The sequence below is a fragment of the Phoca vitulina genome, unplaced genomic scaffold (assembly GCF_004348235.1).
Source record: "Phoca vitulina isolate PV1807 unplaced genomic scaffold, GSC_HSeal_1.0 scaffold56, whole genome shotgun sequence".
In the NCBI taxonomy this organism is placed as follows: Eukaryota; Metazoa; Chordata; class Mammalia; order Carnivora; family Phocidae; genus Phoca; species Phoca vitulina.
Window position 1 is genome coordinate 6,580,564 of NW_022589759.1, and position 26,152 is coordinate 6,606,715.

At 57.5% G+C, this 26,152-nt stretch overlaps 1 protein-coding gene across 3 annotated transcripts in view; it reads right to left on the reverse strand.

Moving 5' to 3' along the window:
- The window catches only part of CMIP (c-Maf inducing protein), a 227,274-nt gene that overhangs the window by 7,270 nt on the left and 193,852 nt on the right, over nt 1–26,152 (reverse strand). For all 3 annotated transcript variants that reach the window (XM_032389851.1, XM_032389853.1, XM_032389850.1), the window contains 8 exons: nt 24,040–24,143; nt 22,568–22,672; nt 16,268–16,621; nt 7,697–7,762; nt 6,450–6,476; nt 6,102–6,150; nt 3,520–3,627; nt 1,300–1,416 (listed from right to left, as the gene is read on the reverse strand). In XM_032389851.1, coding sequence (XP_032245742.1) covers nt 1,300–1,416; nt 3,520–3,627; nt 6,102–6,150; nt 6,450–6,476; nt 7,697–7,762; nt 16,268–16,621; nt 22,568–22,672; nt 24,040–24,143 — 930 coding nt within the window. The remainder of the gene's footprint in view (nt 1–1,299; nt 1,417–3,519; nt 3,628–6,101; nt 6,151–6,449; nt 6,477–7,696; nt 7,763–16,267; nt 16,622–22,567; nt 22,673–24,039; nt 24,144–26,152) is intronic.

Below are 26,152 nucleotides of genomic sequence, written 5' to 3' on the forward strand. Positions count from 1 at the left end.
GCATGGAGAAAGGATGCATGCTAGGCCCTGAAGGGTTGGGAGAGAGCCCACAAGACAGGACACCTCTTTCCATCCCTAGCTTTCTCTCCTTTGCCTGGCCCTTGGTTGGTGCTCAAGACATGCTCACTAAGTTAAACTGGAGCCCTGGGGAGCACCTGCCACATCATGCCTCCTGGAGCCTCGGGCGGTTGCATGTGTCACTCTTCCCAGCCCTCCTGCCTGGGAGCCCGGGCTTCACGTGAAGGTAGCCCTGCCTCGATTCCCTTTCTGATGACTCCTCCCCTCCCAAGGAGAGCCCACCTGGCCCAGGCCCTCACAGCATGGCTCACCTGCCTCCTGGCTCCCCCCCCCACCCCCAGTCCCTGCAAGTCCCCTGCACAAGCATCTGGACCCAACCTCCAAGATCCTTAACCAGGGCCTGTGGGCGCCTCATAGGCTCTCCAGGCCCATCCACCTGAATCCCCAACCTCTTGCCCCTCGACCCAGCCATGCTGGCCTCCTCCCTGTTCTCACACCACATCTCCTGCTCCAGGGCCTGGCCTGGACGCTCTGCTCCTGCCTTCTTGTGAACTCCTTGCCCCCAAATCTCACTGCAACGCTCAGTGGCAGGGAAGAAAGTCCGGGGCTCAAATTCTCGGGACGCTCTTCCCACTAAGAGGTGTTCTCAGCCCCAGCCCTAGACTATGGGCTGGCACTTCTCCCTAGACTATGGGCTCCCTTCTCCCATGTGGCACAGTGACATGAGGGGGCTGACTTGGGAGGTGCGTGAGGAAGAGCAGGACGGCTTCTGTCTGCCTTTGGACAGCAGCTCTGGGAGCCTCAGGCTTCTGGGGACTTTGGGAGGAGACAGACAGGAACTGGGCCAGCCGTGCGCTCCCTGGTGAGCGTGAAGACTGCGGCCCAGGCTGCTGCATGGAGAGAGGCCCGGGGCCCCAGATGCTCTGGCCTCCCCATGAGACCCAGAGCGAGAACCTGTCAATTGAGCCCAGTCACCCCAAGATCTGTGAGCCAAATAAGTATCACCGTTTTAAGCCCCCGTTGGGGTGTTCTGTTACACAGCAATAGACAAATGGAACAGAAACCTCCCCTGATCCCTCGGGTCAACACAGATGACAAGTGAGACGGGTAACTTGTGGCGGCAGGCTCGCGCGAGGCTCAGGGCAGGCCGGGGCCACACCTCGGCGGGGGCTGTGCTCCGGCTGCGCTCACAGCTCTGGGCTCCTACAAGGCGCTCAGCCAACAAGGACAAAGGCCCGGACAGGACAGCAGCCTGGCCAGGGACGCGGGCCGGCTCCTTACCTCCACCATGGTCTGGTTCCCCCTCAGCGCCAGGAGCATGCAGGGGCCCAGCTTGTTTTCCGCCAGGGAGAGCAGGAATTTTTTGGTCTTGTAACAGGAGCCCATGAGGATGTGCACCTGCAAGGGGAGACGGCCCGTGTGAAGAGCAGGGGCCACCGTGGGGCTGTGGCCTGAGACGCCTGCTTCTGGGATGCTGGAAGGATTCCAAAACCAGAAGGCCTGCCCTACCTCCTGCCTGGATGCTCGATCTGAAATGATCATCAGACCCCTCCCTGCAGGGAGATTCAGAAGACCCCCCTCCCTGACACACACTCCAATGTGGATGAACCTCAAGGACATGGTGCTAAGTAAGCCAATCACAAAGGACAAATCCTGTAGGATTCCATGCATGTGAGGGACCTGGAGCGTCAGGCTTGGAGGCAGGAAGTCAAATGGGGGTTGCCAGGGCGGGGGTTGGGGGGCATTAGTGTTTAGGGGGTACAGTGCCACCATATGCAGGACAGAGAACGGCAGGGAGCTCCGCCTCCCCCTTCCCAAACTCTCTGGGAGCTCCAAGGGGTCCTGAGTGATCACCTGCCCCAGAGATCCAGAAATTGGCAAATTCTGCCCCAGCCGGGTTACAAGCAGGGCGGTCGTTGAGAAAACTGTGTTTCTTCCTGGCGTATCTGGAGGGGCGCCCAAGGGCAGGGGACCCCAACCAACAGGACTGGGGCCCAAGCACTTCGTGTGCTTTCCCCCCAGACTTCATGCGATAGCAAACGCCCTTCCATGGCTGGAAACGGCAGCCTGACCAAGGGGACCTCTCCCGCGCCCTGCATCTCCATGGAAACGAGGCGCTGCCATCCCAGGGGCTGCCTGCTTCCTTTTCCATGTATATTTTTTCCGCTCCATCATTAACAACTCTGGCACACGGACGCAATCTCGCGGGCTGGGAAGCTGCCAGCTGCCTGGCTTCTCTCGCACACTGAGTCCCCACATCGAGGGGTGGGGGACCACTGGCTGTTGCCATGGTGAAGCTGTGACATCAGGGGAGCCCTCGTGAGAGGTGGGGGGGTGCAGGCAGGCAGAGGCCAGCACCTCCAGGATGCACAGGGCACTCGAGAGGCGCTCGGCAGGCAGCGGGTGAGGAGTGGAGGGCCAGTGCGCAAGGAAGACGCTCTAAAAATAAGTCCCTTTCGAGAAAGACTCCAGAGGCAGCGCCGGATCTGGCGTCACTGCAAGAGCTTCGTGAGCCGTGGGCCCCGCTGAATGGGTGGCCCAGCAGAGAGACGAGACCAACTGCAGGCCGTGGTGCCCTAGGCCCTGGCTGGGCGCCCTGCGTCCGCTGTCGCGTGCAAAGGCACGGTGAGCCCGAGAAGCCGGCGCTCGCTCCTGGCTCACAGACGAGGCGGCGAAGCCCAGGGCGCCACGCCACCACGCAGCAGAGCCGCCGTCCGAGTCATGTTTCCTTGGGGTTGGGAACACGCAGGGTCCCAGAGCCCAGCTGGCCGCGTCAGCAAGCAGGACGAGGTCCCCGGCCACCGGGAGGGGAGCGTGGGCCCCCTTCAGGAGACGTGCACGCTGCCGCTGGCAGAAGGGGTCGGCTCTGGACAGTGTGGGCTTGGGTCACGGAGCGACGTGGAGGCCGAAGGCCCGTGTGAGCTCGGGCAGGCCACCACGCCTCCCTAGGCTGCTCCAACAGCAGCGCGCTTAAGGCGCAAGGCGGGACATGAAGGAACAGCGCACGTGAGGGGTCCGGCACAAAGAAAGCACTGAGGTCACCGGGGGTGCGGTTACTGGTTTGGTGACCTCACGTCTCTCATCTCCAGGGTGAGACGGTCATCGTGACCTTGGCTTTTCAGGCAAAGGTCAGGCGAGCCGGTGGGTCTGTGCGCACCAAGCCCTCCGTGGCCGGACCTGAACGCGGCCGCTACAATGAGCGGTGCGCGCCTGGGCGGTGGGCGCCTCGGGCTTCAGCCCCTCGTCTGCGAGGTGTCGCCGCCTCATGGAGCTGAGTGGGGCTGCGCGCGGGCAGGAGTTTCGAGCCCCTGGCCGGGCGCCCCTCAGGTGAGAGATGGCAGGCGACACTCGTGGTCGTCCCCTTCATCACCCTCCTCAGCCTCGATGCAGTCTGGGGGTTCCCAGGCTGGCCGCCCCCGCCGGATCGGGGCAGCTCTGGCCTCGTCCGAGGGGCAAGCCTGGGGCCCACCCCGCCGCGCCCCGGGAGGCCCCCCCGCGTACCATGCTGGCAAACAGCTCGCCGTCGTCGTCACAGGCCACCCCTCCGGGGCTGTAGAGCTGGAACCAGCCGTCTTTGCCCGCCCGCACGCTCAGCAGGCACGAGTGCACCTGCGCAGGGGAGGGGCACAGCGGTCAGTCCCCGGGGGCCCCAGGGAGCCCGGCAGACGGTAAAGGCTCGGACAAGTCCCGCAGTTAGGAGGCCTGTTTCACTTCTAGTCCAGTGACTCCCACCTCCTACTAAATACCATGGAAGGCCTTTTGGGGAAAAGCGTGGCTTCCATAAACTGGGGAACGCCAGCCATTCACCTTCAGCTCCGAGGGACGAAGGGCCAGGCCGGGCTTGGTGAGTTGCCCGCAACAAAAGCAAGTCTGTGGCCAAATCATGGGGAAGAGAGGCTCCAAGCAACTGCTCTGACTCAGTCCCCTTTTCTCCTATGCCCCTCTGGGGGGGGTGGTTACGGGAGGAGCGCTTTTTTCTCCCTTCTCTCTCTGCCCTCAGCTCCCTCTGAACGTCCTGCTCACAGGGCACCTGCCCCCTTCACCGCTGGGGGTCTGCACCTCCTTCTCGGTCTGTGCCTCTCCCTGGAAGGCTCTCTGTCCAGTGTGGGAGTTGTGTGCACGAGCACAGCTCCCTCTGTGGGTCTCGACCGCCCTCCAAGAGTTGCACGTGTGAGTGTGCGGTGGGCATGTGTGTGCGGAAGGAGCTCCACACACACCTCGGCCCCTCCTATAACTGAAGAGAGAGAGAGAGAGAGAGAGAGAAGCAAAAGCCTTTGTTTCTTGCCCTCCTCCCTGTCCTCAGAAGAGAGCTGAGAGATGTCCCGATCATTTCCTTCAGGAGTGAAGGACAATTTGCTGCCAAAAGCCACTTACTCACAGATATTCAATTGATCACAACCCACAAACAAGTAAACAGAAAACAGAGGCAGTGGGGCTTTGATTTTTCCCTCGGAGTTGGAAGAATATCAAATGTTAATTTGTCTACTTCAAAGAAATAAGGAATCAAGAGTATGAAACTCTATTCAGCAAATACATCAAAGGATTTATAACTCTGGCTTCTTCAGGAGGAAGAAGGTGGGAGGGGAGAGCGAGGAGGAGAAAAAGAATCAAAGGGAGAGGCGCACGGGAGCCCGGAGCAAGGCCTGGTGAGGGGCCTGCTGGGGGCAGGGCCTCCCCCGCAGGACGGGCCCCTTGCTTACCAGTCCCCCCGGCGCCTTGCGGATGGTACCGGGCTTGGAAAGCTCCCTGCCAGCACTTGGCTCTGCCTCTCCACTCTGGGAAGCAGCTGGGACCACTTTTACTCTTTAGCTTCAAAGTTTGTGCTTGAACTAAAGGCTCACTTTCCAGGGGAATTCTGAGAATCTGTCTTCACACACAGTGAAGGATGGCTTAGACCAGCACTGGTATCCGACCACTTAAGAGCTCCCTATCTGCCAGTTTTGCTTGTTCCCACTGCACCTGAGGACCACTTTGGGAATCAGGGTTTAGAATCAAGGTGTTTTAGAACTTGATCCTTCTAGAACGGTTTTACAGCGGGGCCTGAAGAGAGAATATTCTGGTTCCATCAAGAAGAAGAAATCATTTCCTCCTCTGCCCATCCTTAACCTCCCACTGCGCTGGGGGTACATGTGTCCCGGTCTGTCTCCACCTGGAAGCCAGATCCCCTCACATCCCAGGGTCCTTGCCCACAGAGAAGGGGGCTGCGAGCTCCACGGGGCAAGGCCAGCATCCTGCTCACTTCCGCAGCCCTGTCCGGCCCAGTGTGTCCGCTGCAGAGCTGGGCACTGAATAGACTCTGGAGCCACGGTCCCTGGGTTTGAGTCCTGCCTTGGCCGGGTACCAGCTGGGTGACCGTGGGGATGTCCCACAACTTCAGGTTTCTCAACTCTAAGAGGAGGGTACTTCCGATGTAAACGGGGGTGATGACAGAATCTACTCGCGCTTGTGGGGGAAATTCAAGGAGAAAACGCATGTGCCTGATACAGGGTGAGCCCCGAGGCAAGGCCGCCTGTCGCTACGCTGATACAGTGGCTGGAGGAACCCAGGCCACACAGTCCTTGCTCACACAGCCTCCGGGGGGCGCGGAGGGTGGGGAAAGCTGAGCTCTCCCTGAAGCCCAGATACTGGAGCGAAAGAGTGGCCCCTCAGGGAGGCCCACAGCCATCATGCTCGGGAAACGAAAGCCGGCTCAGATCCCAGCTCAGATGTCTTCCCTGGTTTGCTGATTCTCAGAACAGCAGCCTAACGAGGACCCACTGCTATCCTGGAGCTGGCTGGGAACCCCTGTGGCAGGCCGCACCTAAAGCAAGACCTGGGCTCCAAGAAGAAACCGCCAGCCGCTGGGAAACCACCTCTGGCGAGCCTGAGTGTAAAGGAAAGGACTGACATCATGGGCCGGGCACCCCCCATCACAGGGGGGGGCTGTGTTTATGCATCAAGGCAACGAGCCTTTGTAAACTGTTCTGAATGCCCGTGGGAGACAAGGAGGCCCTGGCAGAAGGCTACAGAAGGCTCGGAGAGGCCCACAGGTGTCCTGCCGTAGCCCTGACGGGGTGCCTTCGAGGGAGTGAGGGAGGCCTCACCTCTTGTCGTGGGTCTTCGGCGAACCTCTGAATCACATACTTCAGTTCCCTGAAAGAGACAGGGTGGTGGCAGTCATTCCCCGGGTCCTGGTTCGAGTGGACCATGATGGGGGCTGAGGAGAGGGCCAGGGCATGGGGAGCCGAACAGAGCTGGCCGGGGCCAGGAAACACCCGGACAGGCCTGGACATGTGGTGCAGAACTTCCAAGAGGAGCCATGGCTGCCTCCCAGAATGCATGTGACTGAGAAGGGGCTGGAAGGAGGGCTGGCCGCGGGGGGACAGCCTCGGGAGAGAGGACAGGACATTTGCACCAGAAGGAGGTAACGAGGGCGTTGCCCCAATACTCACTTGGTGAACTTCTCATGTGCGAGAGCTCTGTAACAAAAACAGAGGGAAAACTGCAGTTAGCGGGGTGCTTTTGAAACCCACAATGATCCACAGATCTTCCTCTGGGGACGGTGAGGCTTTGTCTGATCCGAAGAATGAGGAGGAAGTTGAGAATGAAACACGGACATTTTGTCCCTCCTTGAAACTGCACAACAAAGGCCTCCTTTGATGAGGCCAAGACTGTAGGAACGGGGCTAGACGGAGCCCCCCGGGCCCCCGGGGCCCGCACCTGTGGACAGCAGCGGCGCTGAGCGGATGGCCCGTGACCCAGGTGTGCTCGGTAATTGTTCCACCGAGAACGTGCGGCCGCACTAATTACGCTGTACGTCAGGGGGGCGTTTGGGGACCATTCTCCAAGTGAATTGCATCATGGGCCCACTGTCACGTGTGTCCCCAGGGCCGTGGGGACAGCGAATGCAGCCAATGACGCCACTGCTCTTTGGAGACAGCCGTGGCTCTCAGGAGTCAGATTTCTCCGGTCTTGAGTCCTGGGGGCCCCAGGGACCGGCCAGGCCAGCAAATGGGGCAATTACCGGGTGTAATGTCCCCCTTGGAGAGCCGCATTTCATAAACACAGGCTCGTTAATCGGCTCCTGAGAGAGCCCCGAGCTGCCTCCTGAGGCCTGGCTTCTCCACATCTGTCAAAACAGAGACCTGGAGGCATTTTAGGGCCTGGTTATTCAGACAAAGCCTTCTCTCCTCAGGCCATTATCCACCAGTTTTCTCCCGATTTTCCTCGGATAAATTCAATATTGAGATAAGGGCTGGCAAGAGAAAGACGAAGGGCCCATTTCTGGCCCAACTCGCCGTGGAACACAAGGTAATAATCGTAATGGGCGCAGTAAGAGTGTGTTCAGCATAGCGCCGTAAGGCCCAGAAAGCAATTCCATGTGCATTATCCTGTGATTTTTGCTGTGGCCTTCGGAGAGCGCGCAGGCAGGCAGTCCTGGTCCCATCTGAGGCATAATCAAAATCGCTAACTTCACTGCATGAAGGCATGGTGGGGAGGGCTTTGTCTGCCTTCTTAGCTCAGTGATTCCTTGTAATGTTGCCATGAGGTAACCTCCCCATTTTTCAGGGTGGGGGGTGCTGGTGCCTCCCCAGGGGTCCCACAGCTGAAGACCAACCTCTCCCTCTCTCACCACTGTCCGTGGTGTTCCCGGGGTGACTTCTGGACAACTGAGGTCAGAGACCGGTGTGGGACTTACTCTTTGGGGAATGGAATGGGTTGAAGCAAGCTGGCCAGGGACGGTCTCCAGTCATCGTAGTCGGACCTAGAGAGACAGGGGGCGACAGTCAGGTTCAGACTGGACAAGGAGAGGTTCACCGTGTGCCGTCACGGATGGCCCACGATGGGGCGAGGGTCTGGCAGAGACTCCCATGGGCTTTGTCCTGCTTCCAGGGAGCTGGGGAGACAAGCAGCTGGTGTCTACGCGCCTGACAGAACCTGTCCAGAGACTTCCTTATGGCAACCAAAGGGGCCAGCCCTCCAGCTCTACCCCTCCCCTTTCATCCCACCTCACCTCTGCACCCCAGTTACCAGATCGTTGTTCCTTCCGACTTTCGAATTATCGGGCTGAAATCCTCACCCCAGTACCTTAGACTGTGTCTGCGTTTGGAGACACAGATGTGATGAAGGCAAAAATGGGGCCATGAGGGGGACCCGAGCCCAGTGTGACTAGCGTCCTAACGTGGCGAGGAGACCAGGACACACACACACAGAGGGAAGAAGACCCTGTGAGGATACGGGAAGAAGGCAGCTCACTGCAGGCCCAGGAGAGAGACCCCAGAGGAAACCGACCCTGCCCACGCCATGATTTCACACTTCCAGCTTCCAGAACTGCCAGAAAATAAATTTCTGTTGCCAGAGCCGCCTGGTCTGTGTAATTTTGTTGCGGCCGCCCGAGCTGACCAGCAGAGGAGGCTTATGTTGGGAAAGCAAAAGCATTCTCATCTTTGACCAGAACTGAGGGGCAAATGTATAGACTCATTCATAAAAAATAATAAATATGTGCTATTTATTTGCAGTTTGGTCAACCCGCCTCATTTATCAGATGCTTCTCCTCCTATGTCCAGATAACAGTGCTTTAACAAAACAGTCCCTTAGAATGACAGTAATAACAACGGGGAGAGTAAGAGTAACGGAACAAAACCCAGCAGCTGGGACGGCGCCAGCACGTTGTACCCGCGCTGCATGACGCCAAGAGCTTTACCTCTGTTCGCTTACTCTTCACAGTGAAGTAACTAAGCTCGGCCCCACTCAACAGGTGAGGAAACCAAGGCTCCGAGAAGTTAACTGTGCAAGGTAACACAGCTGTGGTGGATGAGAAATCAAATCCAGCCTTGCCCTCGCCTGCTCTGACAGATGGCAGCTGAGGCCTCAGGTGGGACCAGGCACTGGAGGGTCCTGCCCCTACCCCAGCCTGGGATGGACTGTTCGAGAACAGGGACATTGGCATGAATGACTTGCCAAGCACCCACTGCGCGTCGGGACTGCTGAGACCATGGGATCAGCCCGACCACCATGAATCTGTGTTATAGGCAGGGAGCGGTTCAGTTACTGGCGAGGTGACCGCAGAGCTGCGCTGCAGAGAGAGGTCCCAGGAAGGGAAGTGACAGCTCCTGGAGGCCGCTGCGGAGTCGGCAGGGCTCCCCCCCATCCCAGCTTCTGCCAACTGCCCCCGAGGAGGAGCCAGGAGGATCAGGAGCAGGGGAAGGAACACGTGGGGCATGGCAGCACCTCAGCCTGAGGACTGACGGGCCTTTACCGGGCACTAGAACATTCACATGTGCCCCGCTTAACACTCATAGACGCCCCCCGAGGCCCCTAATTCCGACACCCCATTTTGCAGGAGGACAAGGCCCACAGATGTTTCATATTTGTACAAATCACCAGCTAGTACTTTGGATTTGACCTCAGGTGCTTCTGGGGCTGTGACCTCTTCTTGCCCCACCCAGAGCCTAGACCTGGTACGGCCCCTGACCTGGGTTCTCCTATTACTCTGGTTTTAGGGACTGTGCTGGAAAGCGAACCCAGAGGTAGCCAGTTCTCACCGACCGTCCTAAGCCAGCCAGGCACCTCTGCGGCCCCACACACAGCAGTGGGGCCCCTGGGACAGCCCCGCCAACACGGAAGACTTCCGGGTGCCCAGGTGCGCACATACCTTGCTCACAGCAGCCCCGGGAGGGGCCGCCTCTTATCTCTGCACCTGTCAGGCTGGGCACCAGGCCAGGCAGATGGCTGGTGCCCGGAAGAGGCCTGTTGAGCTGCAGACCCAGCACACGCTAGGGAGAGGCAGCGGGGGTCCAGGGTTCACTCCCAAGCTGAAGGGGATGTTGACAAGTGGAACAGCGTGCATCCTCAGCTGCGCATGCAGGCGCGCAGTCTGACCTGGATCCTGTCTTGGCTGGGGCAGGAAGCTGGATTCTAGCAGGTGGGGGTATCTGAACCCTTCATCCAATGGCCTGTGTTGGGGCGGGTGGTGCTATAGTCGGACCCCTACTGACGTCCGGCACTGCCCACAGGAGGGGCCCCGACGGTGCCTGGAGGGCCTGGGCAGAGGAAAGGACCCTGAACCGTGGGCCTCTGGCCCCGGGGCTCCCTTCCATTGAGAATCTGGTGTTTCTCAAGCTTCTTACCACCATCTGCTGGTGCTCCTGTGGCCGCCCCCTGCCCCTGCCCCGAGGAGCTTTCTCGACATTTGTCCCTGACTGTGGTCCCAATATGCTGCATATCTGTTTACGTGCCGTACGTCTGTACTTTACACCAAAAGACAGTTGAGATCTTCTCATCCCCAGGAACCAGTATGTGCCCCCACCAATAAGGCACTGTTTATATAACCCCCGGGTGACAGCCCTTTCCTGCCCTCCCTCCCTGCAGAGACTCCAGTGAGAAAGTGGCAGCCTTCAGAATCCAGCTCCCACCCTGGAAAAGGATTCCCAGAAGCGTCTGGTGGCCTGAGCTAAGTCCTCACAGTGCCACCTGTGGAGGTTTGAGGGGCACTCGTGAGGCCGCGCACTGGGCCCAAACTGGCTCATGGGCTCCTCAGAACTGGCATTCGAGTTACCTGCCTTACAGGTGAGAGTGAGGCCCCACCTGAGTCCAGACAGCTGGGAAGTGGGGAGCTGGGATCCACAGCCGGGTCCTTGGACCCCAGTGCCCAAGGCTGGGCATGAGCTGTGTGTGCCAGGTGGCCAGGCCCAGCGAGCCCACAGGCCCATCGGCCTCACAGCAGGATGTGGAGACCCCTTTTGACCCCAAACCTATGTGCTTCTTTTTTTGGGGGGGGGAGTCATTGATTTTTGTGACAAGCTTGTCTTCCCTCTAAACCCCTCCCCACAACCTCCCTCACCTGTCTGATTCATGGTTTCCAGAAAAATCTAAAAGTAACAGGAGCAAACACTACAGACAGAGCTTGCTGGGAGCAGAGGCTCTTCCAAATGCACACATGGATCAGCCCCTGCGTCCCTCCGAGAAACCTGCTGAGCTGGACGCACTTGCCACCCCCATTCTACAGACGTGAAAACCCTCGGGGTAAGGGCTGGCCCAGGGTCGCACCGCTGGTAGGAGCTGGGGCTTGAACCCAGGAGCCTGGCTCCCACGTCTGCGGTCCTATTCACTGAACAGCACGACGTCTCATCTCCTGCTCCCACCTGCACAGAAAGCCACTTCCCTCTATCGAAAAAGGCACTTACTAGTTCTTCTTTGGCTTTAAAAAAATAAAACATGTTCTATGTAGAAATGCCATTAAATACAGAAAACCCTGAGGAGACTTTAAATCGCTCCTTATCAGTGGGTATCAGAGGCCACGGAGCCGGGGCCTTCAGGGCAGCAACACAGCCTGGCCTGGGTTCACTCCTGAGCAGAAGGGGACTTCAACGAGCCCATTCTGCACAATGGTACATGTCGCGGGCACTCCCTGGGCGCTAAGCTCAGTCTCCCCCGCCTTGAGCTCGGCCTCCTGCAGGCTCCATCTTGGCAGCTCACACAGGACTGCGAGTGGGGGACACGGGCACGAAGAGAAAGAGGGCACTGGACCTCCTTCCTGCCTCAGCCAGGCCCAGTTCCGAGTCTGCAGTTAGCTCCTGGCCCTGCTCCAAATGCCCGGGCTGACCAGTCTGGGGGTGCACAGTAGGTGTGCTGGGCAGAGGCTGGGAGGGGCAAGCCGAGCCCAAGGGGTGGGGTGTGGGACACCCGTGGCCAGCAGAGCATTGGCCATGAGCATCGGAGAGCAGTGCCAGCCTCAGGGCTGGCGGGCCAGACTGGCCTGGGACGAAAGGAAGAATAGCAGCTAGGCTGGGAGAAGCCTGCCCACCCACCCCCGGGGAAGAAGACAGCCAGGCCTGCCCTGTGTTCATGGAGGAAAGGGAGATAAGGCACCTTGAGCATCCCAAAGGCCTCCGATGAGCTGTAGGTGTCAATCACCTAACATTTAGTCCTCACATTAACGGGGCCAGGCTGGCTCTAGGACTCCCCAGACCTCCCAACGAGCTCAGGGCAGCCGCCGAAGGTCACAGAGCTAATGGGGGGGAAGCTGGACTCAGTGAGCACGAGGCCCAGGTCTTCAGCCTCATTCTGCATTCCACGGGTGGTTTAGAAGCCAGATGGCCGAGAACCGCCTTTCTCCTGCTGTCTTGGGTGGGGGTAACACCAGGGACAAGCTGGGCAGGTGAGGAAATGGGGACAGGGTGGTTCCCAGGGCTTGGGGCAGCAGCTCTGGCCTGGCAGACATACGGCGTATGCTTGGTGGAACCGTAAGCCAACCTGACAGCTGCGGCCTGAGCCCAAGCTCGAAGCTGTCCCGGGGACAAGATGCTTCCTCCCAGCACACGGTTTCCTCCTGATTCTCAGAACTTCTGCACAATGTGGGGAGAAGGCTGCCCTACCCGCGGAACAGCCGCTGACGCTGAGGCACAGGGCAGGTGCGCCGTGCGAGCCTTGAGAAGCCCGAAGTCCCCAGCGCACTGGCCGGGGGCAGGCAGGCCTGGCCCTGACAGCCGCACGCACAACAGCACCCACCCCGAACCCCAGCCCTCCCAGGCCACAAGCCGGAGAGCACAAGGCGGTGGCCCCCCGGGGTGGGGGTGTCAGACTCCAGCAATGCTCTGGGACCTGGTCCTGTCCCTCCCGTCCAGCCGCCCCCCCCCTCTAGCTCTCAGGCTGTTGGGAGCTGTTTCAGCCATTCCTTGTCAGACAGGGTTTCCAAGCCTCCAAACAATCCCCCGCTCCCTGCACCAAGCCTCTGGTGCTCACAGTGGAGCTGTGGCATCTGGCCGGGACAGTTCTTTACTGAGCAGCACTGTCCTGGGTGATGTAGACGCTTGCCTCCTACGTTCTAGTTACGCTGCCCAGTCTTTAGGACAACCCCAAGTCTTGTCTGCATTTTCCCCCGAAGGCCCCTGAGGGACGAGGCATCTTCCAGCTCACCTCCAGCCCAACAAGACCTCTTTCAAAACGCGGGTGTTTGCAAAAGATCAAGTAGCCAGATTTGAGCTGGTCAGAAGAGTGGATGTGCCCATCGCTCCCTCAGGATGGCTGCTCTTTTCTCTTCCTGGACAGAAGCCTGTCCCCTTGCCGGTGGCCTTCCGTGGGCCAGCAGCCTCCCCTACTCCGTCCCACCAAGCAGGCGCAGTCACCGCTTTTTGTAGTTGGTGCTGCTCAGATGCAGAGGGACTGAGAGCAGGAGATCCGTCTCCCCCCTGCCCCCCGGCATCTAGCACAGAGCGGGGCCCAGTGCACGTGTGTGGCAAGTGCTTGATAAAGGAAAGCACTTTTCCTAAAGAAATGTGTGAGCTGCACACAGTTGCCTCGTAGGGTAAGAGGTGGAATCCAAACTCCTAGAGACCCAAACCTGCTCAGTCTTGCTTCCGAGTCCACATTCTTTCCATCGTACCACCCAGCCTGGGCCTCACAGGGTGATGCTGGCCTGCGCTGGGAAGAGTTTTCCTTTTTAAGGGTCTCTGGGGAACTTCTCAGGGCTTATGTTACTTTTCAAAGGTGTCAGATTCCAAGGATGCACAGGCCTTCCCGTGGGAAGGCAACTAATCAGGGGCTGTGGGCTGGGCTGCCCACACTCCCGGGGAGTGGCAGTGCCCGCTCTAAGTGGGGCTCCTTTGGCCCCCACAAGGCCCCCCGTTCCTCTGTTCTTTCCCCTTTACACATAACTCTCACTGGCGAGTGTTCCAGTTGGTAAGAGCAGTGCACTCTCACCAAGAACCGGCACTGGGCCAGCAGTGGAAAGGCCCTACGTCCCGATACCCATTGTACAGACAAGAAAACTGAGGCCCAGGAGCCAAGAACGCTGCCCCCAGTTACACAGCAGGCTAAGTGAGATGGCCACACGTCCTCAATCCCCAGACAACACACGCTTCTTGCGTTCTGAGTGTGCACTGAATGCCATATTGGGGCTTTTTCCCTCTCAAACTGCTGCTATTAAATCGAGGATGCATCTCACTCCCAATGGTATCTTAAAATAGAGGGAACACTGTTATAACCACAAAGTGTAGTAACTCCCACTTGCCCAGGTCTGCGCTTGCGAGGCGTCCATGCTGCGCCAGTGCCCAGGGAACGTCCCTCTCACGCTCGTGCCTGGACGCAGCCGTGGCTCAGAGAGGACCACTAACTCGCCCAGTGCCACAAGGCAGCCCTGGCATCCACGGCCCTGGACCCAGCAGTCTGGCTCTGAATCTGTTGCTTTTGCCAATGTACCGTCCTTTGGAGCTGCTGGGGTTTGTGGGTCCAACGTGTCTGAGGGCTCTGGTGGGCCAGCGACGCAAGCAGGAAGCAACGCTCGGGAAGAATTTCTCAAGTCCAAATTATGTCCTGAGCCTCTCCCTCCACCCCAAGGGGCAAAAGGCTTCCAGAAGTATAAACCTGCTTTGTGGAGACCCCCCGGGCAGGGGTGAGGTATTACTTTGGGCAGTGGCCAGGAATGCCTCCTGGCTCCCGGGGGCCAGCCCTGGCCCGGGCACCTGACCCCCCCCACGCCCTGGCAGCAGGCAGGAGGTCTGGAAGCAGACCAGGGAGAACAGAATCCGCATTCGTGAGCATGTTTATGGAGAAGGAAAAAAAAAATGTGTGTCAACTGCATGATGAAAGGCAAACCGTCAGTGCTTACTGAGAAACGTGAGTCAGGGCCCAAGCCAGCAGAAGGCCTGGGAGTTCCAGGGGTTTGTGGAGAACAGCTGGAGGAAGTAAGGGGGCCGCGGCGAGACGCGGGCCATGACCGACCTGTCCCCTGGAGGGCTGATCGCCACTCCCGGGACAAAGTGGGGGCTGCCCGCTGCTTTAAAGAAATTGACCTGTGTTCTCAGCAACACCCTCTGAGCAGAATTTGGAATTTCCTTCGGCAGGTGCAGAGGGTGTGAGGAGGTGGCTCAATGTGGCTGTGCCCTCGGCTGGCCTCTGCTGCCAGAACGGTGGGCGAGGCTGCAGCTGACCCTGGGGAGGCCTCACCCTCCCCTCTCAGGGGCCAAAGCAAGGACAGAGGAAGTGTCTGGGGTTGCTGCACCCGAACTCTCAAGCCACAAGAAGCCGCTGCACGACGTGGGTGCCTAGGGGAGTGTGTGTGTGTGTGAGTACGTGTGCACGTATGTACCACAGGCCTCGGCTTTCCAGCATGTGGGACACCCCTAGGCACCTCCCAAGTCCAGGTCAGCCGCTCACCAGGCAGCCGACACGTGCCTCCACCCTGCAGCCCACGAGCGCACTCTGGGCAACCACAGGTTCACGAGAGAGGCAGAGCAGAAGCCGCAGAGCCGGGCAACAAGCGGGACTCGGCGAAGGCCGGCAACACGGACCAGCCCCAGGAACCAGGCATCGCCCTGCATCGAGGGGCCCTGGTGCCCGGTCATTAGACAGGCACCTTGCACTGGTCAGAGAGGACCACACAGTCGCGCGCACAATCCCTCTGAAAAGCCCCCCAGCCGCCACTGACTGCGCCTGGAAGTGCCAGCTTCTGCACGCCACACTCCATCCCTGCCCACTGGGACACAGAGAAATACACACAGAGCACGCAGACGAAACGACACAGAAACATAGTCACATGCTGGCTCGTGCGCAGATCTACGCACATACACACAGAGAAACACGCACGCGCTCCAAGTTTTGCGCACAAACGCTCAGAGCCACACGTGCGCGCTCACAGCTGCTCACGCACAAAGCAGCCAGACACACTCACACTTGTGCACACACACACACATATCGGCCCCTTCAGAAAAATCCACATCCAGCTCCAAATGCAGACACACACACACACACACACACACACACTCAGCCAACACACGCGTGTTGTCACAGCCGCACAGAGCCAGTCGCTTGAACACACATGTGCACTCACAAACTCAGAATGGGCCCCCCCCCTGCAAAATATAAAGACATTCACACACTCGCAGACACACCTGGGCGCCCGTGGGCTCATGGCCATCCTGGCAGCTGGACGCAGACACATACACACACACTCGCAACCTCGCGGACACAGCTACGTACGTCAGGCTCGTGCACACACGCTGCTCGTGTGCCCAGATAAGCAGACACGCACACAAACAGCCCTGCGTGCACCCCCACGTGTGTGCACACAACCACGCACAGAGCTTACGTTCACAGACACACACACCCTAAACGTGTGCCTGCACGCCCCGCATCTGCGTCCTGGGCACCCAGCCACATTTCCGCACACCTCAAGTGTGCGGGCTTACACACGTGGGCGCACGCGCTCAGCAAGCCCACCGAGTCCCCCCTCCCGCCCCACTGGTGACAGGCCCGCAGCGGGGACACTCACAGCAGCTTGAGGATTTCCACGTAGCAGCCGAGGGTGCGGTCGGCCTGGGGGCCCAGCTCGATGCTCATGGTGCTGCAGGCAGGGCTGACCATGAGGCAGTCGATGAGGTTGGGCTCGCTGTCGTTGCCCGCGCTGGCCGTGAGCGCCGGCTTGGCAGTGCTGGTATGCTCCACCTCCACGTGGATCTCGCTGGAGGCCACGACCACCGACTTGAGCCGCGCCTCGGACAGCGTGGCTTCCTGAGACACCAGGTCCGGGCTGGGGTGCAGAAGGCGCAGAGGTAAGGTGGGCTTGCGGTCGCAGGGCTGCTGGCAGCCGTTCCGGATCTCCTTCAGGCTGGGGGAGTTGTCACGGCTGCCGGGAGAGCGGAGGGGGCGCGTGAGCATGGCCGCCCGCGCCGGCCCTGAGCCGTCACACGGCCTGAAGCGGGTGGCGGTGCCGCGAGCCAGTGGTGTCCTATCCCCCCCCACGAGGGAGGAAACTGAGGCTCAGGCTGGGAGAGCGGTTTGCTCCGGGTCTCCAGACGGGGCCAGGCGGAGGTGGCGTCCACCCCTAAGTGTCTGTCCCTGAAGCTCCGGCTGTAGTCCCGGCGCACAGAAGGCGTTCGACACACATTTGATGAACGGGGCAGCGAACGTGAATCTCTACGTGATACCCACGAGGCCGTGGCCGTCACCTCCACCACAAGGCCCTCCCTGGCCATCTATGAGACCTACTAAGTGCCTTCGCTTCTAGTTGCATCCTGGAGTCTAGCTGCCCCTTTTTCCCCCTGGGGGGGGGGCCCAGGCCTCACCTCTACTGCCCCATCCCTGGCCAGGTGAGAAAGCTCAGCATCTACTCTCCACCTGGAAGCCCACTTCAAAGGGATCCCAAACCCCAGAATTCTAGCCTCCTGCAGTCTGCGGGTCCCTCCAGTCCACCCCTGCTCTTGGCTGAACCCCCAGGTACAGCATCTCCAACCACCTGGAGGAACGATGCTTGGTAATGGGTTCGCTGAGAAAAGGGCTCCACGGCATCACTGATGTCACATCTGTGTGGGAAATGCTGGGCCAAACACACTGAAATTAGGCCTCTATATTGCAGGACTTGTCAGAGCCTTGAGGCTGGCTAAAGCACCTCCTCACTCAGTGGGCGGCTCATTAGAGTGAAGGCAATCCCAGAAATGGGCTTCCTTTGTTGGTGTTCCAGCGTGGCACAGCACTGAGGGCTATCACAGACCTCACAGATATTCTGAGACCTCTCAGGAAGGCCAGTATTACCATCACCATGTTATCAGTGAGCAGACACTCTCAGAGGTCAAATGTCCTACCCTTGATAACATGGCTTATAAGTGGAGGTGGCTGGGATTTGAAATCAGGTCTCTGACTACAAAGCCCTGGCTCTTCACCACCACAGTGGTCCTGTGCAGATCCTCCTCCTCCAAGAAGTCTTCCCTGATTTCTTCCACTTGCCACCTTCACACTTCTACCCCTGAACTAGAGCTTTCCACCCCTGGCTGGATACTACTACCCCTTGCGGGCACTTCTGAACATCCTGAAGCCCAATTTGATTAGAATCTCTGGGTTGGGGTCCAGATACCAGTAACTTTCCGGGCTCCCTGTGTGTGTGGTCAAGGTTGAGTCCACTGCTCCAAGAGACTCGGAGCATGATAGCATGATCACAAACAGCTGCTGATCCAGGCCCTCCCTAAATGTGCCACACACATGTGCCCTGTGCTTGCAAAGAGATGTACACATTCCTTGCGCACAAGGACTGGGTTGAGCACAGACTTTGGGTACAATGCACCTGGAGGGCCCGAATTTCTCCAGCATGTGCCACAAGCCAGGCCTCAGCTGAGCCCACCAAAGATGTTTAATAACTACACTTTAAACTTTGCTGGGGAAGAACAAAACCCATCAACTAAAGTCCGAGAATTCAACGGCTGATGGAAAATTGTGTGTGGTCTGGGGTGAGGTTGGGGGTGGGGTGGGGAGTGTAACTATCTCCATGGGTTCAGAGCTAATTTGCTACCCAAATACTCAACACTCCATTTCCCTTTGTTTGCCTCTGCTGGGATTTAGGAGTGGATTTTCAAGGCTGTTTGGCTCAGATCGGGTGATTTTCCAGCGAGCTATGCTAACCTGGGTCAAGTTGTCTGTTATTCTGTGAGTACATCATGTACCCACTGAGAGCACTGTGGACAGGCCCGGAGGACACGGGGCTTTATCTTCCAGGGACTGACCACCAGGATGGGATGAACTTGAGCCTGGCAAAGGTCCCCCAGCATTGCAGCCCTTACGATGACTTCCTGGAGGAACTAACAGGAAACTACTCTGGGCTCCAAGGGGGCTGCGCTGCTCTGAGCTGGGAGCTGGGACAGGCCTATGCAGGAAGCAGCAGGACCTGCCTTGCCTTCCCCAGGCCTCCACCCTGGGCACCTGGTTGCAATCCGCTCAAGGTCACACTTGCCCCCCTCCAGCCCATCCTCCATGTAGCAGAAGCCAGGGGGGAATCTGGAAACTGACAGCTCATCAAGTCCCGTCGTAGTCTCTTAAAACCTATCGGTGACCCCTGTGCTCTCAGAATAAACACTCCACAACTGAAACACAGGGCCAGCTCTGCCACTCAAAGCGTGGTCCCCAGGCAGCAGTACCGGCACGCCTGGGAGGCTGGAAGACAAGCAGAGTCTCAGGCCCCGGCCCAGCCCTGCTGAATCGGAATGTGCTCAGCACAGGAAGCTTGGGCTGCTCAGCTGTACTAGTCCCCCCACGGCCTGGCCGGGCTGCTGTCCTCCCCAACTCCATCTTCGCTTCTCTTCCCCTCGCTCTGCTCTCACACTGTTTCCCTCCCTTCCTCCCCTGCAGCGGCCTTTATCGAGGAGCAGAGTGCTTGTGCATGCTGCAAAGAACGAGAATTCCTGGGCCCACCTGCGAAATGCCGTGTCCCGGGGATTCTGAAGCAGGTGTTTAAGGAGCAGAGATGGAAAAGGTGACTAATGCCAACCCCATCTGCACCTCTGGGCCTTTGCACGTGCTGTTTCCTCTGCCTAGATCACCTTGTCCTGCCTCTTGCCTTGCCAACAGCCAGGAGCTCTCAACTTAAATATCACCTCTGTGAAGGACCCCTCCCTCACCTCCCCCCAGAGCAGGAGTTCTCAACTCTGGCCACACACTCGACTTGCCTGGGAAGTTTAAAATGAAAAAAGAACAAGAGCAAAAAAACCCAAACCCAAAACCAAAACAAAAAAACCAATGCCAGGGCCCTCCCAATTAGATCCGAATTACAGTGGATGGGGCCTGGGCACCCCTTTTTCCCTTAAGATATAACCAGTTTTATGCTGATGCAACAAGAACTCGCCAGAAAAAAGGAGTCCTGGCTGCAGCATTTGCCAGTGTCCTTGGTGAGAATATGCCCACCACAACTGAACCCAAACTATCAAGGTGCCGTCAGGGACTCTGGAATTGGGAAGTGACGCGCTTCCAAATGCAACAGGACTCCAGCACACCCCGGACAGTCAAGCGCATCAATCTCAGGTGCCAAGCTTCATGAACTTTTACTTGTGTGACACCCAGCTGCCAGATCAGGATTCCTGCACCTCGGCACTACTGACATTTGGGGCCGGATCAGTCTCTGCGGGGGGCTGCCCGGACACGGTAGCATGCTTAGCAGCATTTCCGACTTCTCCCCGCTGGATGCCAGCAGCACCCCTCCTCCCGCCCAGGCTATGGTAACCCAAAAGGTCTCCAGACATTGCCAAACACCCGTGGGGCTCCAAACTGCTCCCACCTGAGCGCCACTGACCTAGAGCAAGATGGGAAACGTTTCTAGGAACCCAGAGGCTTCTCTCATGCCCTTCCACCTAACGCCCCACCCCAAAGGTGGCCGTCCTTGTGGCCCCCACCACCACACATTCCTTTTGCCTATTCCTGAAATTCCAGGAAAAAGAATCACAACTGTATGTATCTTTTGGGTCTGGCTTCTTTTGCCCAGTTTTGCCTTTGTGAGATTTATTCATTGTTTGTTGCTCTCGTTCATCCATTCTTGCTGTTCTATAGCGTGCCTTTGTGTGGACAGACCCCAACTGTCCATCCATTCTCCTGTCGCAGGAATGGAGGCAGATTTTAGTTAGGGGCTGTTACAAATAACGCTGCTAGAACATTCCTGTACGTGTCTTCTGATGAATGTCCCCAAAGCTATGAGCAGCTGGGTCACAGGGTACATGTGTGCTTAGCTAATGTTCTGATTTTGTAAACCCTTCCCAAGTGACGGATAGGTTGAAACTCCCTGACACAGAAAACGCTCCCTCGCTACTCCTCCATCTCCTGTCCGCTCTGGGAGGGCAAGGGCTCCATCTAACTGGTTCACCTTTGTGCCCTCGGCACCTGGCACATAATGAGCTGTCATCAGACGAGGGCTGAGAGGATGAGAAGGACGAGAGCTGGTTGTTGCCGTCCCCAGGCCCCTGTCTGTGCAACAGTGTGCGCAGTTCCTAATTCTGGTCCTTTCCACCTCTGCCCTTCTCCTGGGGTGGGTGTTGGGAGAGAGATTTCCAGAGTTCTTCTGCTTCTTGCTCCTGAGTCAGGAAAATCTGCTCCAGGGCACTTGGGCAGGGCTTTGAGGACACAAAGGGAAAATTCTGGGAGGTGCTGTTTCCTGCTCCTGCCCCCTCCCAATCCCAGGCCAGGCATCCACCGAGCGGGCCCTGGGAGGCCGACATGAGTCACGGGCCTCGGCAGGAAAGGGAGCCTGAGAATGTGTGACAGTTGAATGGTTTCCCTGCTTCCTAGGGTGGCCTGAGTTAGAAATGCATGCCGACCGGCTCCGGAGCTGCAATGTGGGAGGCCAAGGGCAAGTGACCGTCCCTGCACACAGGGATGCCGGGATGGTTGTACTAGCCAAGTGCTACCCTTTGACCTGCTGCTGCTTCTTTGTTTCTTTTGCTTTTAATATAACATGCTGTAGGGCACAGAACAAGCACTTACAAATGCCCTGCACGACATCTTCATGTTCTGGCCCCAGGGGTTCTATCACCTCCTTCTGAACAGGGAAATGATTTAAGAATGGAGAGGTCCCGGTTGAGTATCAGGACCTAGGGCTACGGACATTGAAAACAGTAATCCTCCCTTCTCAAGTCCTGTCATGAGAAAATATGCCCTTAATGAGCTTTTGTGGCCCCTTCCCCAAGATCTCAATGTACAGTGTTTGTTTTAGAAGCTTCATTTGTGTGGATTTTCTGCGTGTCAGAATGCTCCACCACCTTCTCTCTAAGGACAGTAGCTCTAGCTACACACATTTTGGTCCCCTGGGAGTTGTGCAGTGTACCACTGGAACAACTGGACAGGAGAGCTACAGCAGATGCTACCTGGTCCTGCGCATCACATCCTCTCTAATGACCCCAGAGGTCACTGTATAAAGTTCTACACAAACTAGTGGCAACTGCGTCACTCTGCATCCCAGGAGTGAACCTCAGGAAAGAATGGAAGCTGGTAAGTAACTACCCCAGCGCCACCATCCCTCAGGGGAATGGCTCAGACATGTTCCACACAGTCTCCTGGGGGGGTCCCAGTGGGGAACGTGCAGGTGCCTGCAGGGGTCATCAGACCTACTGGCTGTCCTCCCTTCCTGGGTCCCCTCCCAGAGCTTCCTCAGGTGACGTCCCTAATAAGCTGCTTGCCCCCAAACCCTGGAGGACCCAAGGCAGTGGCCCTGCCATAGCCTTTTCTGGCCACACGCTAGCATAGGGTTCCAGTTTCTTGTTTTCTCAGGCTTTCCCCACCCGACTCGATCCTGCGTCTCATACACCATCTCCCCCAGTAGCACCTGAAACCGTGCCTGACACGCACGGGCGCTCGAGAAATCCACGCGCACCATGGGCAAAATGAAATTCTGCCGATGGAGACAAGGAAGAAAACCTCCTGCTAGCCCTTGTGCACATGCACGCACACGCACACTCACCCCCCCACGCGCACCTGCACCTGCATGCACGCACGCTCTCTCTCACACAAGCCCCGATGTGTCACACGCACCAGGTGGTGAGAGATCTTCAGCATCAAACACTTGCTCCTAAAGCCAAGGCAACACAACAGTCTTGCAGTTGCCAGTGTTGATTCACAGTGTTTGCTTTTCCAGTAACATCGCTAGGTTCAGGGCCGGGAATCGGGGAGCGCACGGGCTCGGCAAACACCCTGGGGGCAGTCCCAGCAAACGCCACTCCACCTGCCTGGCCTGGCCAAGGTACAAGCCGCCCTCCCCGGTGACTCGGCCCTTCGCAGTCCCCATCCCGAGGTGGTAGCGGGCTCTCCTGGGGGCAGCAGGGCTGACCTGTTGATGAACTCTTCATAGCAGGAGTAGATGGCAGCCAGGCACACGGCCACCAGGTTGGGCAGGACCCGGGGGTGGGGGCAGTGCCCCGTGGGGCCGTGCATGCTGGAAGAGAGCAGAGCACAGGGTGAGCAGGCTGCTGTAGAAGCGGCACCCACGCAGGGAGGTGGGTGGGGGGGGGTGGAGCCCTCCTCAATGGGTTCGGAGAACGACCCAGTTTTCTGATTCATGGAAAGACTTAGCATACGGTAGTCATATATCCTGGGACAGTCATATTTATGCCTGGGGGTTCTGGAATAATAATTCATAATGCCACGTTTTAGTCTCAAAAGTGGCCTGCCTTGAAAGAAAAACGATTATGGTCACCCTGGCCCAGCACAGGGCCCGGGACACATTTGCTAAGTCCTCCCTGAACGCCAGCTGTTGTTATTCATTAGGGCTATCGCTGTGCCTCAGTTTTCTCATCTGTAAAATGGAGGCCAATACCGCTACTCCAGGGCTGTCTGGAGCCTGGGCATAATATCTGTAACACTCCTGGAAAATCACTGTGGCCACTGATAAGAGAGGCCTAACCTGAAAAAATTTTACAAAACCGTAACTGGGTACTTTAAAGGGACCCTGAAGTCACCAGGGCTCCAGCAGAGGGATACTTCCTTGGGATTTAGAAATGCTTTGTGAGTTCTAGGTGAGTATATTTAGGAAACACATAAGCTTCAAAACCAGCTTAAACCGGCTCTTTTGATTTTCTTAAAAAATGAGAGGAGTCATGACAGTGATCATTGACATCTGCATCGCGCTGACACAGTTCCTAGTGTTTACGGATATTAGCTCACTGAACCTGCACATTAACCGGATGAAGCGAGTACTATGGTTCTCATTTTCCAGATAAGGAGACAGAGACACAGAAAGAAAATTTTAAAATCAAAGAAAAAGCAAGCCCTCTCCTCCAAAACACCAGAAGTGAGTAAGAACCAGAAGATCTGGTTTCCTCTTGCCCAAGTTTGGGGGGTGGTTGTTCAAGTCCTCCCCATGATGACCCTCTGGGGCCAGCAGGGCACTATCCCCTGACGCACTCAGCACTCGTAAACCAAAGGTGTGGAAGGTGTGGGACCCATGGAAACAATCCTATTATTTAGAACTGGTACCATTTCCTGAGTTCCTACTGTGTGTCAGGTACTGTGCTAGGGGCTTCCTCATGTATCACCTTATTTAATTATGCAACAACCCCTGTGGACAGTGGGGTAAACAGGACCAGAGAGGTACAGCAACTGGCTCAATGTCACACAGCTTGTAAGCGTCTCAGACCACATGGGGTCAGGAGGACCCAGGTGACCCCCTTAGAAGATGAGATGCTTGGGGCCTTTGAATACAAGCAGCTTCTCTCTGGGCATCAATGGCGTGAGTAGTTCTGGGGTGGAGAGGAGAGTTGGCTGGTAGACAAGGTGGGGGGGGGGTCCAGCTGGGAGACCCACCTTTGAATGAACTTCTTTACCACCTCCATCCCCGCGTTGAGCTCGTTCAAGGCGAGGATGTACTCCTGAGTAAACAGCCTCAGTCGTGGGCACTTCCCAAAGTCCTGCAGAGAGAGCAGAGGGAGAAGCTGGGAGAAGCTGGGAGAGGCTGCAGAGGAGGCCGGGATCCCAGAAGGGGCAACGGGATCCTGCTCTGCCCACAGCTGTTGGTGTGGAAGGCAACGGGGAGACACCAGCCAACTCCTCTTTCTAGAAAGCACACGTTTTTCACTTCAAGAACCTGGCCTCGTCACACTCTTGCTTACACCCTTCGATGGCTGCCCTGTTTCTTCTCCTGAGCAAAAGGGCAGGAAGGAGGTACAAGAACCAGACATGGCCCCAGGGTGAAGCTGGTTCCCAGTCATGGGCTCCTCAGATGGCTCCCTCCTGCTCTAGGCTGACCCCAGCCACCCACTGGGTTCCAGAAAATACTTAAGGAGCATTTGAGGACTTTGTTCTTTTAGTTGTAGAAAAAGCTACCCTCATATGGCACATGGAATCAAAAAGGCAGATGAGACAGACGAACAAGCTTGAAAAAGGCTGGCTGGACAGGTAATGGTGTGTGTGTGAGAGATGTGGGGTGTGGGAGGTGTGTGTGTGTGTGTGTGTGTGTGAGAGAGAGAGACATGGAGTGTGGGAGGAGGGGTGTGTGTGTATGTGTGTGTAAGAGATGTGGGGTGTGGGAGGGTATGTGTGAGAGACTTAGGGTATGGGAGGAGGTGTGTGTGTATGAGAGACATGGGGTGTGGGAGGAGGTGTGTGTGAGAGAGATGTGGGGTATGGGAGGAGGTGTGTGTATGAGAGACATGGGGTGTGGGAGTGTGTTTGTGTGAGAGACGTGGGGTGTGGGAGGAGATAGGTGTTTATGTGTGAGAGACGTGGGGTGTGGGAGGAGGTGTGTGAGAGAGACATGGGGTGTGGGAGGAGGTGTGTGAGAGAGACATGGGGTGTGGGAGGAGGTGTGTGTATGAGAGACATGGGGTGTGGGAAGAGGTGTGTGTGAGAGACATGGGGTGTGGGAGGAGGTGTGTGTGAGAGACATGGGGTGTGGGAGGAGGAATGCGTGTATGAGAGACATGGGGTGTGGGAGGAGGTGTGTGTATGAGAGACATGGGGTGTGGGAGGAGCTGTGTGTGAAAGAGATGTGGGGTGTGGGAGGAGGTGTGTGTATGAGAGACGTGGGGTGTGGGAGGAGGAATGTGTGTATGAGAGACATGGGGTGTGGGAGGAGGGGTGTGTGAAAGAGGTGGGGTGTGGGAGGAGGTGTGTATGAGAGACGTGGGGTGTGGGAGCGTGTGAGAGGTATGGGGTATAGGAGGGTATGTGTGAGAGACGTAAAGTGTGGGAGGAGGTGTGTGTGTGTGTGTGTGAGAGAGAGAGATTTGGGGTGTGGGAGGAGGTTTGTGTGAGAGACATGGGATGTGGGAGGAGGTGTGTGTGTGAGAGACATAGGGTGTGGGAGGAGGAATGCGTGTATGAGAGACATGGGGCGTGGGAGGAGGTGTGTGTGTGTGAGAGACATGCGGTGCGGGAGGAGGTGTGTGTGAGAGACATATCATGTATGTGTGTGTGAGGCTTATGGCCTGGGAATGGAGGTGTGTGCCCTGGACAGGGAGTGGCTGGTATGTGTCTGGCGGTCCGTGTGAAAGGGGCGCAGGCAGGAGGGAGGAGAGGGTAAATCTGCTCAATGTTAGGGACAGGCCCCAGTCCCCAGGGGCGAGGACGTTTCCATCCACCGGCTCGGCCTGAGTCCCCGCATCTCACCTCAGCTGATGCCTAACTAAGGGGCACTGAGCAAGGACAGAGGGACTCCTCCCTGCTCCAATGAGTGGCATCATCGGACACTTCTGTTTTCTTCGCTTCCCCAACACAGCACATCAACGGGGCAGGTGACAGAGTTCAGCTGAGTGGAGAGGCACATCTCCTTGGTGGCTGCTGGCTCAGGGACTTGTCAGGAGAGGAGACATGATAGCCAGGAAAGGACCCTGTGTCCGTTCCCACATTCACGGGTGGGGGCCTGGAGGGGTGAGGCCTGCTGGGACAGCAGTTCTATTCATGGACTTCTAAACCTGTG